We start from the raw sequence: 15,062 nt of genomic DNA, 5'->3' as shown, positions 1-15,062 counted from the left end.
CAGAGCACGAAGAGGATGATGAAGTTCAAAAAGAGCCAAAACTGGATGTACCAAGAAGATACTTAAACATGGTGGGAACAGGTAGTGAAAGAAACAGGTAAACAGATGCATGCAACACTTCATGTAAATGTGCTTGTCTAAACAATGCCTCTGATTTGTGCTTGTGTGGATTCAGATGTAACAAAACTCTCTTAATCTTTCTTGTTTGGGGCTGTAGGTTGACGGGAGGTCAGCGATGACGTGGCAAAGGTCAGACAGAAATTGGCATCAACTGATGCCAATTTCAGAGGCAACATTTCCACCTTTTACAACATGATCTCCCTCAGCATTTTCTTTTTTACCTGTAAATTTTTACTTTTGATTAAACTGAATTCTTATTTTAGATTTAAAATAAACTATTAAATAAATTACTAAGAAAACACATGCAGGCAATATGAAGTTCAAGACACAACCTGTATTATGTGATACATAGGATTGTAAAAATTGCAAATGACATATAACTCATTCAGTGAGGTATATTAGCAATACAAAATCCCAAAGTTAAAATGTTTAATATGTCAATTCAGCTAACTGCTTAATGAATGTAATTAGTGTGAATTTGTGATAGTGTGCACGTATGGTTTTATAAAATGCCTCACTCACTTTTCCAAAAACTAGGATGACAGAGAAAGAGAGAGAGAGAGAGTTGATTTTTTATTATTAGAAAGTAACTAGTAACAAGTAAATTCCACTGAATTATATCTACAAACAACCTAAGCATGAAAACGTGTCAAAAAATCTCCCTCAACTACAAATAAATTATAACTATTAGCTATCGGGGGCTAGACAAGGGGTTCTAGCAAAACTGCTGATTAATGTTTGAGGATTACATGGGTAACTGTAGGGGGCTAGACAGACCTACTATTTAAAGCATATTAAATAGCATTAGCCACAAACCTCTGAATAAGGATCAAACTGACGAGTTTGTGATCGTGGGGCCCAAGCATCACAACAGCCGTGAGGTACCCTAAGCGACATAGATTCCTAATGAACGGGTAAATATAAAGTAAAGAGTTAACTAGAATAACCAAATGTCAGAATAATAGCAATAATTAAAGACCGACAAACAACCAAATTGCCTTTCAACCTAAATTCGAGGTCAAACTAAAATGGAGTCAGATTAGATAATAAAATGGAGTCAGATTTCAGTTAAACCTAAAGTGAATAACTTTGCGCACTGAAAAGACAGAACACGCAAGAAACCTTCATCCACCACTGGATACCTTCCTTGGGCCAAGTGCGTGGAGCTTACAGACACATGGATTGTTTTTATTTCGTTGTTCCTGTTTTATTCAAAATATTCACAAACATGCTCACTATATTATGAAATATCTGATATCTGATACGCTCCAGGGACCAGCGGATTTAAATTCAACAGTTGATGACGTGACACACTGAAAGTTCTAATCACACCGGTGTGATCGTACGCTCCAGGGACCAGCCAAGACTGATCACCAAGATGTCTCACCTGTGCAGCTAGCCCACTATACAGGTTGAGATGCTAACCACCAGAGGAGGATGCACTTTCAAAGCTGGGGTGGTTGACAGCCTGCCATTACCAGCCCTCTTAAGTAGGGACTCCCCCGTTACTGGCCTCTAGACCCCTGAAAACTTCCACAAAGGCCTAAAAGCCGAGAGAAGCTAAGCTCCAAGAAACCTCAATCCTTCCAGCTTTTGCAGCACCCTCAGAACAGAAGTCAGTGAGGGAGTTGGTGATCCCAGAAAACGGTGTAGTAGATGGCTCTTCTGAAAAAGAAGCAGGGAATTCCTCGAACAGTAGAGACTTCTCAAAGTCCCCCAAGAAGAAGTGATAGAAAGGGATTGGCCCGGGAAATTCGCTCAGCTACAAGACCCTAACCTCGAACAGGCTTGGAGAAGCGTCTAGGGCTGGGTATCGTTCAAAAATATTCGATATCAATACCGATACCTTGACTTCAATACCGGTTCCAGAACTATTTTTTTTATAAGAAATCCATTTTAAAAAAGATTACATTATACATTACCTCAAAAACTTACATCACACATTACCTCATAAAACTATATTTTTCAGTTTGTTGATGTTTTTACAGACTCAAAGACTCCAAAATCTCCTGAGCCACTGCACAAAGGAACAAAATGTAACCAACACAATAAATCAGTGCAAATAGTTTTAATAAAGTTCAAATAGTTTTCAGTACTAACTGAAAAGTGTTACTGTAAATCAGTGTGTGAGGATCACTGCTGCATGCTGAAGATCTTTAAATCACTCAGCAGTTCAGCTCAGCAAATTCGTCACGTTTTTCAGGAGACAGACAAAGTCCTCTCTTCACTGATGTTGTCCCCAGGACTAATGTCCCTAGGCTACATTTACACCAGTGCGTTTTCATTTTAAAACGCATAGCTTAGACAGAATAATAATTTCTATTCATTTTCCACTGATTTATGCTATCTGATGAGCTGCTTCCAGCACTGTCTGCCTGTGTGTTCTGTTCCACGGTCACTGTTATGACTCAGAAGAAGCTCATCCTCTGCTTATAATATGACTCATATTATGCATTCATAACCTGCCCTGTCTCCAACGACGAACGTGTGTTACACTTCCAGAAAAACATTTATAGGGATGAAACATATTTAAACATATTTCCCAGTTTAGCTTCTGGGATGTGATAGGGTTTCAGTCTCACTTTCACCTTGGAGAGGTCCCAGGAGCCTGTGGAAGTGGAGATGGGAGCCCAACTGACCCCAAACCAGAAACAAGACCTCAGAGTGTTGGTAAGCCTACATTCAGATTTATTCTCCCTACTACCAGGACAGACCACAGTGATCTACCATGACATAGTCACAGAGCTAAACTGGTGTTGCTAACTCCAGACTTCCAACAACCCTTTATCGTCTAAACTGATGCCTCAGAGACAGGCTTGAGAGCAGTCCTCTCACAGCTGAGAGATGGAGAAGAACATCCCATTACGTTCATCAGCCGTAAGTTACTCAAACATGAATGTAATTATTCAACAGTGGAGAAGGAATGCTTGGCCATCAGGTGGGTCCTCAAAAACCTGCGATATTAACTGCTGGGGAGAGAATTCACCCTTAATACTGACCATGTTCCTCTGAAATGGATGTCCACTGCAAAGGAATTGAATGCTCGTGTCACACATTGGTTCTTGGATCTAAAGGATTTCTGCTTCATAGTGGAGCATCAATTGGGAAAACTACAAGGAAATGTTGATGCCCTGTCACAGAGGGAGGAGTGCCTGCCCTGTGGTCAGTCGCTCCTGGCAATGGGGGGGAATGTGTGGCAAGCCAGTGTTGGAAGGAGGAACCCTGGACCAATGGCCCTGGCTAGGAAAAGTCATTAATCATGAGTAGCTCCACCTGCTCACCCTCCAGACATGGAACCACCCACAGCTGTAGCCAGTTGTGGCCTAATGGAGGTAATCTTAAAGCTAGGAGCTTTGGTTTGTGATCTCTAACTCAGAATAAAACCTGCTCTGGAGCAGGGTAGCCGTGTAGCGTAAGTTACCATGGTGACGAAACCCGCTCAAAACCAACCCACCTTCTTGAGCCTGAAAACTCAGAGTTTGCTCAAACTAAACACAAACGTACCTGGGTAAAAACTGAAATCGGCTTCGTGCTACAGGCCACAGATCTGGACACGGATTGGGGGCGAATGGAAGACCGCTAACACCTACAGACCGTTGTGAATGGTCATGCCATATGAGTTAGTAAACGCCCCATTCGTATTCCAAGGATTCATTAATCATGAACAAGGTTTTCTGGGAGTACCTCGATTGTATTGTCTTGGTCTATATTGACATCCTGGTGTACTCTAGGGATTTAACAGTTCAAGTTTCTTATGGTTCGGTAAGTATTGTGGTTTTGGGGTCACGGTTTTGGTACGTTTCAGTATGAGGGGCAAGGGGGAGTATTAGTGGTTATAGAAATTTCCACAAGAATACTCTACAATTTGCTAACAAAAAAAAATAAAAATAAATAATAATTCATTCATTTAAAAGTTTGACTTAAAGTGATAGTTCACCCAAAAATGAAAATTAGCCCATTATTTACTCACCCTCCAGCCATCCTAGGCGTATATGACTTCCTTCTTTCAGATGAATCCAATCGGAGTTATATAAAAAATTGACTTTGATTTTCCAAGCTGTTCAATTGCAGTCAGCGGGTGTTGCAGTTCATCAGTCCAAAATAAGTAAAATAAAGCGCATCCATCCATAATAAAAAGTGCCTCACACGGCTCCGGGTGGTGAACAAAGTTCTCCTGTAGCGAATCGATGCATTTTTGTAAGAAAAATATGCATATGCAAAATATCCATATTCAAAACGTAATAGTCACTTTAATCTAGCTTGCGCCAGCAGTTGTACACGGAAGCAGCTCTGGGAGGATGACGTAAGATGTCGGCGTTGAGTCTCATGAAAACCAACGTTTGTTAACAGGAGCAAAGGAAGCAAAGTTTCCTTACTTTAGCAATGGAAAACCAGTCTCCTCTTGGCTTATATCGAAATCCTCAGACATTCTTCTTTACAAATCCTCGTTTTGTACTTCTAATTCATGACCGTTGCTTTGTTTTGATCTCTCCCCTGGGCTTCCGCATTTGTCACTTCTGCGTGGCGCATGCGCAACTGTCAAATTATTGTCTGGATACCATTCTCAGACCAATGGGCAAACAGAGAGGAAGATCCAGGAAATTGGGCACTTTCTTTGCACCTATTGCCAAAGCCACCAAGCTTCCTGGCTCCTTGCATGGGCCAAGTATGCTCAAATTCTCTTCATCCTAACAGAGACTGGATTAACACCATCACGAAACTCTCAGCAGTGAATCATTGGTTCTAGGAACAAAAAAATATTTTTTTTGCAATCATACAATTTTGGTACATAATAATTAACATACAAGCATCTATAATGCATGAAAATAACTTTTTTTACTTATATTTTTGATAAATTCATTGTTTATATCAGATGGTCAATGTGCTGTTATAACAAGTAAGCTGCACATTTTACACTCATGAACAGACGAATAATCATTTTTTGATAAACCGAAAGAATCCAAAAAGAAATGTATACACTGTTCCTATTCAAGCTATGGCTTTCTGTGTTGTGGTGACAAACTTGAGTCTTTGCTTTTCTTTTTAAAATTCAGTGTGTTACATGTTCTCTGGCTTGGTCTTTGTTTGGTGTTTGAACTTTCATTTTGTAGTGTATTTTCTTTGTATTACCTTTGTGTATTACCTTTGTTTTCAGTGTTTCACCCCTGTGATTTGTTTCCGTTTCCTTTGTTGCCTGGTCTGTTCCCTTGTTTGTTCCAATGGCTACCCTTATTTGTTGTAATTCTTTTGACCACACCCTCTCCTGGTTAGTTTCTATGGTAACTCATTAGTCTTTTGTTCTCCTGCCTATATTTACACCCCTGTGTTCAGGCTTTTTTTGTTGGTGGTTTTCTTTATTTTTCTTCATGTGTGTAATTCTGCCTGGTTTTTGTCCTATTTGTATTCTCTTTGATCCTCACTTCACCTTGTCCTTGTAACACAGTGCATATTGTCATATTATTTATAAGTTATGTAAGCTGGTTTCTCCATATGGAAAGAAAAAAAGTAAAAGAGAATGTATATGTGTACCATACTGTTGGGAACTTGTTGGCATGTTGGGAACTTCTCATTGGTTGCTCCTTAAAGTCTGCAAGAACCTGTAGTGGCTACCAACTTCAGTATTTCCAATTGAAATGGAATACTAAATAGAGGGTGGGGTTTTATTTCTGCACACCTCCTCTTCATCTCTCGCTCACAGCAAACTAATGGTTGGAGGGGCGTGGCTAAGGATATTTTGCACAAACCATCAAACTGACATCATCAGAGAAGGAATGCCATTCCAGTGTGGAAGCAAATGTTCAGATTTTGATTAAAAATTACCAAGACAGTTTTTTTTTCTGTAGATGAACTTGCACAGATTAATTTTTCACCTCCAGACAAGCAATGTGCGCTAACAATGTAAATAGTTTCAATTTTGATTTCATGTGGACTTTAACACTTGACTGGACAAAGACATCACAAAGCCTGTACAAGGGAGCTCATTGTAAATGTCATTATGTAAGGCTGAAAGCTTTGCTGCTATTTTGAACCAATAATCTGAACAAAATTCAGTCAAAGGATGAAATGTAATTTAATTATTCATGTGAATTCAATATCATTAAGCTCCTTCAAAGCTGTTCCGAAACAATACAATGATTTGTTTTATTGTCTTGGAACATTTTACTCATGTTGGACAGTGTTGATGGTATTGTCCGATTGCTGGTTTCCACATACCTGACAGCTAGGTTTGAGTTTGAGCTTGAGGTTTCTCCTTGTGGGAGTTTGTCCTTGTGTGTCAACAGATTAAAGTCTTTTTCATGGGTTGTGAGATGAGGGAAATGTTTGTGTATTATCAGGGCATGTTGTTAAAAGTGCAGTTCTGTTTGCAGAAAATCTGTCAGTGAGAAAATGGAGAAGTCTGTGGTTTAGGATATTGTGAAAATGTCTTTATTCAATTCAAGGTCATTCTACAAGGATATATTCGATGAGATTTAAATATATTTGGGGAAAACCAAAGGTGCTTTATTAAATCTGACCGACAGATCAGACAAAAGACTGTATAAATATTGACTTACCAGAAAAACAACTTACTTTATCAGATCTAGCATATCGCATATCTGTACATTCATTTAAACAATTAGGCTATAGCATAGGCAGAGGGTGAATCAACTCCAGTAAGGCTAAAAGCAGCCAAATGTATTAAACATCATAAACCCGTCTTTTTAGGCAGGAACCAGACATGGGTGTCATGTAGGCGAGGAACTACAATAATGTACAGTATTTGAAAAAGAATGTGTTTTTTTTAACATTAAAGCATGTCAACATATTCTGTTACACCAAATACACAAAATAATGATCTTTAAAAAAAGCATCATATGACCCCTTTAAAAACGTTAGAAATTGATAATTATATAACGAATATGCTATTCAAACAGCCAATAAATTATATATAGAAAGTGACATTATCACTAACATTGATCCATCTTAAGCACTCTCAGAAAAACAAAACTATCATTATAATCACTTAAGCTGTATAGACTGTTAAATGAATCTCTTACTTACATTGTACGTTCATCTGCGCTTTGTTGTTTATCATGAGAGAATTCGCAAGAGTCCGGAATTCAGTCAGCGAACGCGCGCACACTCAACAAAAATGATCTGTTTCAACGATGACTCATCTGAGCTCCTCTGATTGGCCATTGCATTCCTAAGCTCAACAGAATCGTGTGTGATTGGTTCAAATGCGCAACACTGTAAAAACGGTGCAACATGAGCAGATCTTAATTTAATGCCGCAATCGACGCTGTCTATTCATATTCACTTTGTTAGCATCAGACGTAATAGATTAAATTTATTTGTGCAGGGGCATTTTTGTCCAATTTAGTGCCCTTTTGGTCCCAAGTCCCCGTGGCCGGGGGAAGGCTGAGCCTTCTTTTAGGATTTTTAATTTCTGAATTAAAATGTATTTTGATATTTTCTTGGAGGTATACAGCAAACATGTTGGTGTGATACAACCATCCTGATTTCATAATGAAAAAAGCCTTATTAAAAGAAATAAAGTTTTGAATAGAAAGCATTATGAAGTAGTTAGACAATCTTTTATTATTTCCTAGAATTGTTTTAAACACTCTTATAAGTAATTGACCCAATATCAGGTTAGCTTAATAAATCATATTGGGGAAACAAAGGGTGCTTTATAAAGCCTGTTTCACAATAAGATACAGTAAGACTGTATAAATATTGATCAACTTTAAAATCTCTCAGATCTAGCAAGTGACTGTAAGGCTTACACATCATATTGGCTAAACATGCAAAACACCTACACTGTAAATAAGTGAAAAACCAGATGCAGTGGTTGTCAGAGTGTACAGTGATGTGGCAATGATGTTTCAGGCATTATGGGAGGCATTTTGGTGACTGTATATTTTATTTACATTTTCTAACTGTACTAAATGTAAAATATGAAATATGAAATATAAAATATTTAAAATATGTTACAGTATGTGTACTGATATTAACACAATTGGTACAATAGAACATGATGATTATGTTTTATCAGTTTTGGTTATATATATGCTAAATTCAATATAGACAAATGTGGCAGTTCTCATAGGGAATCCTGGTAAGGGCCTTTAATGGAATTATGTTCTATAAATTATTATAAATGAATGCCTAATAAATGCACACCCAGAATTTTAGTGTAGTGTGCATTAACTTTACATACATACATTATTTTAAAACAGATTAGCATTAACTGTTTATGTATTCTTTAAACAATTAAGTAATTTAACTGTAATATTAATAAAGCAATTTTCTATTTTTAACATTTGTACATGTAGCCTCTTTGAAATACTCGAAACTAGACTATACTTTAAATACTTGGAATATTATTATTTTTTACATTTTAAGATGTACTATACAACCGTCTGCTAAATACTATTGAGTATTGAGATTAGTATTATTAGCATTAGTATAATTGAGAATTGAGATTAGAGATTAGTACATAGCATTGAGATTCTAAAATCAAAGATATTGTGAAAAAAAAATTTGCGAAATTTAAACAGAATAATAATAATTGCATCAGCTCCTAAGACATTTTTCAGGAAGTTTGAAGTGTTTGCACAAGATTACATATTACACATTTACTCATTTTTACACATATGTCTTTACTTTCAAAATATGTTTAAGGGAACAATTGCAGGGAAATTCGTATCTCATTGAGTAATCAGAAAACAAACCATATAAATATGGATCAGCTAGTCAAAAGCTATACACGTTTGACAGCAACAGCAGAACCATGTTCTCTCTCAGTGTCCTCCTGCTCACCGGTACGTTTCTTTAATCTGCTTAAATTGCAAAATCAGATGCACGGTGAACACTAATGTATAATTGCACTTTTAGACATTTGAACAGCTCTGTTCTAGGTTAAATTTAGGGTTGAGAATAGTGTGAATGACTTTAAGATTAGCATTGCACAGGCATTTTAATCATTTATCTTCTGTTGTTTTCTTACAGTGGTGCTTCTGAACTCCAGATTGCTGATATCTGCAGGTATTTCATTTATCCTTGAACCACATCAACAATCAGTAGTTAAACAAAGATTACCTAATTGTTAAGTTCAGAAGATCAGACAACAGACAGTATGCATAAATATGGATTAACTTGCACCAAAATCTGTCAGATCTAGCATGCAAAACCACATGCATTGCAAAAATGTAAAAGCCTGGATGCAGTGGTTGCCAGAAGAACGTTGTTTCTTATTATTATTATTATCATCACTACTAAGTATTTTCCCAATGTAGTATCTGGAGTTTCTTGTTCTCTCCCCTATAGTTGATCAATCTCACCTTGTTACAAATGACTTTTTAATTTTTCAGAGACTGTAGTTACATGTGATGGGTTTGTCCAGCGTCTCAGTTGTGGTAAGATGTGTCACAATAATCTAAAGTTATTTATTATGTTTTCTATTGTTATTGTTGTTGTTTTAACAGTAATTCATTATGTATTGATGTTTTTCTTCTGTTCAGATACTGGGGTGATCAGTGTACAATCAGCAACCTGTGGCCGCACAAGCAGCCAAATTTGCAGCATTGGACGACCACCATCTGAGACATCTTATACTCAGTGTTCAATAGATGTCACTGCGGTCTTCAAACGGTAAGATATTTTTCATTGTCTTTTTGCTTGTGACTACAGACAGAAAAATTATGGGTAGAATTGGTAAGATGTATCACAGTAATCTAAAGTTATTTATTATGTTTTCTATTGTTATTGTTGTTGTTTTAACAGTAATTCATTATGTATTGATGTTTTTCTTCTGTTCAGATACTGGGGTGATCAGTGTACAATCAGCAACCTGTGGCCGCACAAGCAGCCAAATTTGCAGCATTGGACGACCACCATCTGAGACATCTTATACTCAGTGTTCAATAGATGTCACTGCGGTCTTCAAACGGTAAGATATTTTTCATTGTCTTTTTGCTTGTGACTACAGACAGAAAAATGATGGGTAGAATTATGACTCTGTTGCTTACTCTGTGGTTAGCTTACTTATTAGTATATATTGCATTATATGTCTTTATCCTTAAACAGGTGTAATGGACTGAGAGAGTGCGAGTTAAACACTCAAGGACTGGCACCAAAAGATCCATGTTTTGGCACCTACAAGTACTACACTACCAACTACATTTGCATCCCAGCAGGTTTGGACGTTTTCTATCTCTTCCTCCAATTCCATTTTTTTATAATTTCCTTCTCTGTGTAAATGTTTTCTGTCCATTTTCCAGAAACAAGTGTGACTTGTCACGGTGGATACAGTTATTTGAAATGTGGTGAGTGATTTTTCCACATCTCTCACATTGTTTCAAGAAATGGAGTCACGTGGATTACTTTTTTTTTGGATTACGGATTATTTTTTTTATCTCCATGTAGAAAATGGTAAGATTCAGATAAATACTGCAAACTATGGACGTACAGATAAAATCATCTGCTCTGAAGGACGTCCATCCGAACAGCTCCAAAACACCAACTGCTATTCACCCAATGCACTGGCGCCTGTGTCCAAAAGGTAGGTAGATAATTTTTTTGGAAAGTTCATGATCTTCTTTCAGTCTAAGCTATCAGGGAACGTTCTGGCAAGATTAATGAACGCTCTTCCAGTAATGTTATTATAATGTTTGTTTAAAGTAGTCTTTTTACTAGCATTCTCAAAACATCAGCACAAAAATGTTATTTATAAAATGTCCATGGAATATTTTTTCCTGAAACATTTTAGTTGGATATTAGTCTAACCTTTTTAAACATTTCTACGCATTACTTTCTAGAACATTCAAAAGTAACATTTCCATTAGAATGTCCTCTTAACGTTTTCTTTAGCATTCACATAACCAAGAAAAAATGGTTTTAAAAACATTTGAAAACTTTCAGAGAACAGTCAGAAATAATGCGTTCTTAATGGTAATGTCAGGAAAATGTTTTTAGAACATATTTTTGTTAGCTGGGATAAAGATGCAAAGACTAATGTAAGCCTTCCTTTTTTGACATATGAAGCTGCAATGGTCTGGAAAGTTGTGAGGTGTTTGCGACACATACAGTCTTTACTGATCCCTGCTTTGGCATATACAAGTACCTCGCAATCTCTTACTTTTGCCTCCCACCTGGAGTTCGTGAGTATTTATTACCAGATTTGCTCAGTTCTTTATAGTGTGTTTAGAATATTTTGATTTAAGAGACTTTTGAAACAAGAGCCTTATTTAGTACGGCACATTATTCAACGTTGAACGTTATTTCTCCCCTGCCTTCCAGCAACCCTTTAGAAAAAAAGTACACTTCAGCATACTTTTAAAAAGAGTACTTATGGATATAATATACTTGAAAAGAATATGCTGTGAAGTTAATGTAATGTTTATTTGCATGATAATTACAATTAAATGAAACTATATTATAGTTTAGATTTATATTAGATTCAATTAGCTGAACTTAAATTCCAGATGAAATCATACTTGAATTTATTTATTAGTATGAATATGTTAGCCTTAAGGTTTTCTGTATGCTAGTGTGCTCCAAAACAATGACAAAAATGTGCATTTAGAAGATATAAGCATTCAAAACTTAGTCTTTAACTTCCGCCAATATGAATCAACGATTTTGATCACTCTGCACTTCAGCTTCATCAAACTTTCTGTCCAGTCAAATGCTCTCTAGAATCCAAAATACACTTTTAAGATTTGATGTACACTACAAGTGCATATTAATTACTAAGCACACTTTTTTCACAAGGCAAAACACATAAATATAGGCTACCAGACTCCATTTTAATATGCTTTAAAAGTCATGATCACGGTACACACTGCACACACCATTACTCACTAAGCCCATTTTACATTTATTTTAAATTGACATTTTTTAAAATTGCTTTACAACATCTCTCTGTTTACTCTAGGTTCAAGTATAGTCTGTGAACATGAGACGAGTGCCCTGAACTGTGGTGTGTATTCTGTTCTTACCTAGGTGTTACAGAGTTTTACTTGAGCGTTACTTGAGTTCGTGACTGAATAGTATATTTAGAGACTGTAAAATGTTGAATTGATGTTTTCAGATGATGGGACTGTCATACGCATTCACAGTGCTAACTATGGCCGAACTGACAGCAGCACGTGCTGTACTGGACGACCTGCTTCTCAGCTTGCCAAAACTGACTGCTACGCCTTAAATTCACAGACAGTAGTCACTAGTGGGTCAGTTTATGTACAAATTTTCACATGTAATTCAGTCTTTGCCCTGCAGAAAAAACACAAACACAAACCAGATAGGACCAGCTAAGATTTGTGTAGTCTAAGCATTTTCTCCCAGCAGGGTAATAAAATCACTTTTTAATGAAGTGTTTTTTCATTAATTCATATTTTATCATTGTGTAGATGTGAAGGGAAAAACAGCTGCTCCATATTGGCCTCCAACAGTGTCTTCTCGGATCCATGTGTCGGTACATTCAAGTACCTGTACATCTCATACTCCTGCGTGTCTAAGTGTAAGTGTGACTGTACAGAGCAATGATACTGCATATGTGTGCTAGTTTTCTAATGTGTTGATTAGTTTTGGTTTGGTTTTGCTCATGAACATACGGTGGCCGAGAAGTGCAGAACAAATCACAATTCTGAAAACAAAATAACAAATTACAAACGCAAATGCAAGTCTAAAAAACAAAATAACAATTCAGAAAGCACAACAACAATTCAGAATACATTATGACAAGTCAGAAAACACAACGACAAATCAGACAAACCGGAAGAGGTAGGTATAGTTTGAGACAGCGCCATTGGTTTGGGATTACTCACCGCTGACTGGACGAGACATCTGTCAATCAACGTATACAGGAAGAACCAGCTGAAGAACAGCAGAATCGTGGTAGAAAGTTCGGAGATGGTATTAAAGTAGCTCAGTTTAAATGTATTGTATGAATTGCCCTTACTATGGCATAAAAAATACGGGGTGTCTATTTACATTTAGTTAAAAGTGGCTGTAAACCTTCAGCTCCAGTGGCGCCGATGGATAAGCGCTTGCCCTTGGATTTTTGACGCGATTGACACCTTTTGCCGAACTTTTTTTCCCTCCCTTTTCAAATCTCGTATTAGCAATGGATTCTATTTACACTAAGTGAAAATAGCAGTATTTTTTAGCAATAGCTATTTACACTAAATGCAAATACCTATTTACACTGTTAAAATAGCAGGATTTCTACTATCAAGTATACTACTTGTTGCAAATAGTGGCAATTATCTGCACTTCACTATTGTAGTACATTATAAAACAGTATGCAATAATAACGTATTGAGTGTAAATTATAATTTAAATTATTAAATGGATGCCACCTTATTGGTACAATAAAGCCCTCCCTACACCAACCCTAACCCTACCCCATACTTTATTTTCAACTTTTTGATTATTTCCTTAATTTTTATTGAAAATAAATGCCTTTACGATGTGATAAGAGATTTGAAAAGGGAGGGAATAAAAGCTCGGGAAAAGTCGGGATCGAACCCGGGTCGATCGCATCAAAAAGATAAGGGCAAGCACTTATCCATCTGCACCACTGGAGCTGATGCTCTACAACCAGTTTTAACTAAATGTAAATATACACTCCGTATTTTTTTTATTCCAGAGTAAGGGCAATTCATACAATACATTTAAACTGAGCTACTTTAATACTCCGAACTTTCTACCACGACTCTGCTGTTCTTCGGCTGGTTCTTCCTGTATATGTTGATTGACAGCGGTGAGTAATCCCAAACCAATGGCGCGGTCTCAAACTATACCTACCTTTTCCGGTTTGTCTGATTTGTCGTTGTGTTTTCTGACTTGTTAATTTGTTTTCGGCTTTGTCATTGTGTTTTCTGACTTATGTTTTCTGAATTGTTGTTGTGCTTTCTGAATTGTTATTTTGTTTTTCAGACTTGCATTTGCGTTTGTAATTTGTTATTTTGTTTTCAGAATTGTGATTTGTTCTGCACTTCTCGGCCACCGTATGAACTCACTCAGGCTAGACTGATAATAGCTCATTACTGTTGATGTTTGTGTTTGCAGAGAATGACAGCTGATCTTGTGGATTTGGCCTCTTCAATTCTCTATCAGCATCTCTTCTATTTTAAATGTGCTGAAACTAAATCTATTTCTTCATTGTTAATGCATCTAATATTATATGGTATTTGCGGTCTTTCCTCTTGTAAATATATGGCCAAAAAGGTAATGGTAGAATACCAGTATGCTAATCTGAAATCAGTCTTTGTGTCCGGATGAAATCAGTGGCTTTGATTCTCATACGATTAATTTTTCAATAGGCCTTGCTTATACACTATGTTGTGGGATTTTCCTTACAATAAATGCTTTGCAAATGAGAATGAGGTGAGTGTGTCTTGTTCTTAAAAGCATGTTGACCAGCTTCACCTTATCATCATTTACCAAGTGTTAGGGAAAATAATACAGAAAGGGTGCACATTGTTCATTTACATATTACTGACATTGTAACAATGCAATGCTGGTTATCCCTAGCCTTTAAGAAGCACAGTGAAGTCTATTATTAAGAAGTGGAGGATATCTGGTACAACAGTTCCTCCCTGGATCAGGATGTCACTCCAAACTGGATGAAAGAGTCAGGAGGAAACTGGTGAGAGAGAAGACCAAGAGCTACAGCAAATCTGAAGCAGTCGCAGGAATTTATGACAAAGAGTGGTCATCGTGTGCATGTGACAACAATATCACAAATTCTCCACAAATGTGGCTTGTATGGGAGAGTTGCAAGAAAAACTCCTCCTCAAGAAAGATCACATGCAGTCACGACTGAGCTTTGCCAAAACGCACCGTGAAGATTCGGAGGCAGATGAGACTAAAATTTTATTATTTGGCCTCAATACTAGGAACGATATGTCTGACGGAAATCCAATACAGTTCACCATTCAAATAACAGCATT

The 15,062-nt window shown here is 36.9% G+C and overlaps 1 protein-coding gene across 1 annotated transcript; it reads left to right on the top strand.

The window, feature by feature from the left end:
- Window positions 1-8,877: 8,877 nt before the first annotated feature.
- Window positions 8,878-12,741, top strand: LOC107573969 (L-rhamnose-binding lectin CSL2-like). The gene is made up of 11 exons (XM_016260433.1): window positions 8,878-8,927; window positions 9,115-9,150; window positions 9,477-9,521; window positions 9,627-9,756; window positions 10,192-10,301; window positions 10,386-10,430; window positions 10,531-10,666; window positions 11,149-11,264; window positions 12,041-12,085; window positions 12,197-12,335; window positions 12,516-12,741. The coding sequence occupies exons 1-11, from the start codon at window positions 8,897-8,899 to the stop codon at window positions 12,649-12,651; spliced, it is 969 nt and encodes a 322-aa protein (XP_016115919.1). The 5' UTR covers window positions 8,878-8,896; the 3' UTR covers window positions 12,652-12,741.
- The last annotated feature ends 2,321 nt before the right edge of the window (window positions 12,742-15,062 follow it).

This window comes from Sinocyclocheilus grahami, unplaced genomic scaffold (assembly GCF_001515645.1).
Source record: "Sinocyclocheilus grahami isolate Dianchi unplaced genomic scaffold, SAMN03320097.WGS_v1.1 scaffold2078.1, whole genome shotgun sequence".
Classification (NCBI taxonomy): Eukaryota; Metazoa; Chordata; class Actinopteri; order Cypriniformes; family Cyprinidae; genus Sinocyclocheilus; species Sinocyclocheilus grahami.
The sequence above is the reverse complement of the archived record's forward strand: the minus strand, read 5'-3'. Positions and strand labels throughout refer to the sequence as shown.

Bases quoted from the DNA above. Each gene is read 5' to 3' on its own strand.
- LOC107573969 (XM_016260433.1), top strand. From the start codon at position 8,897: ATGTTCTCTCTCAGTGTCCTCCTGCTCACCG. The intron at 9,757-10,191 runs GTAAGATATTTT...ATCCTTAAACAG, and splicing joins GTCACTGCGGTCTTCAAACG to GTGTAATGGACTGAGAGAGT. The intron at 10,302-10,385 runs GTTTGGACGTTT...TCCATTTTCCAG, and splicing joins CTACATTTGCATCCCAGCAG to AAACAAGTGTGACTTGTCAC.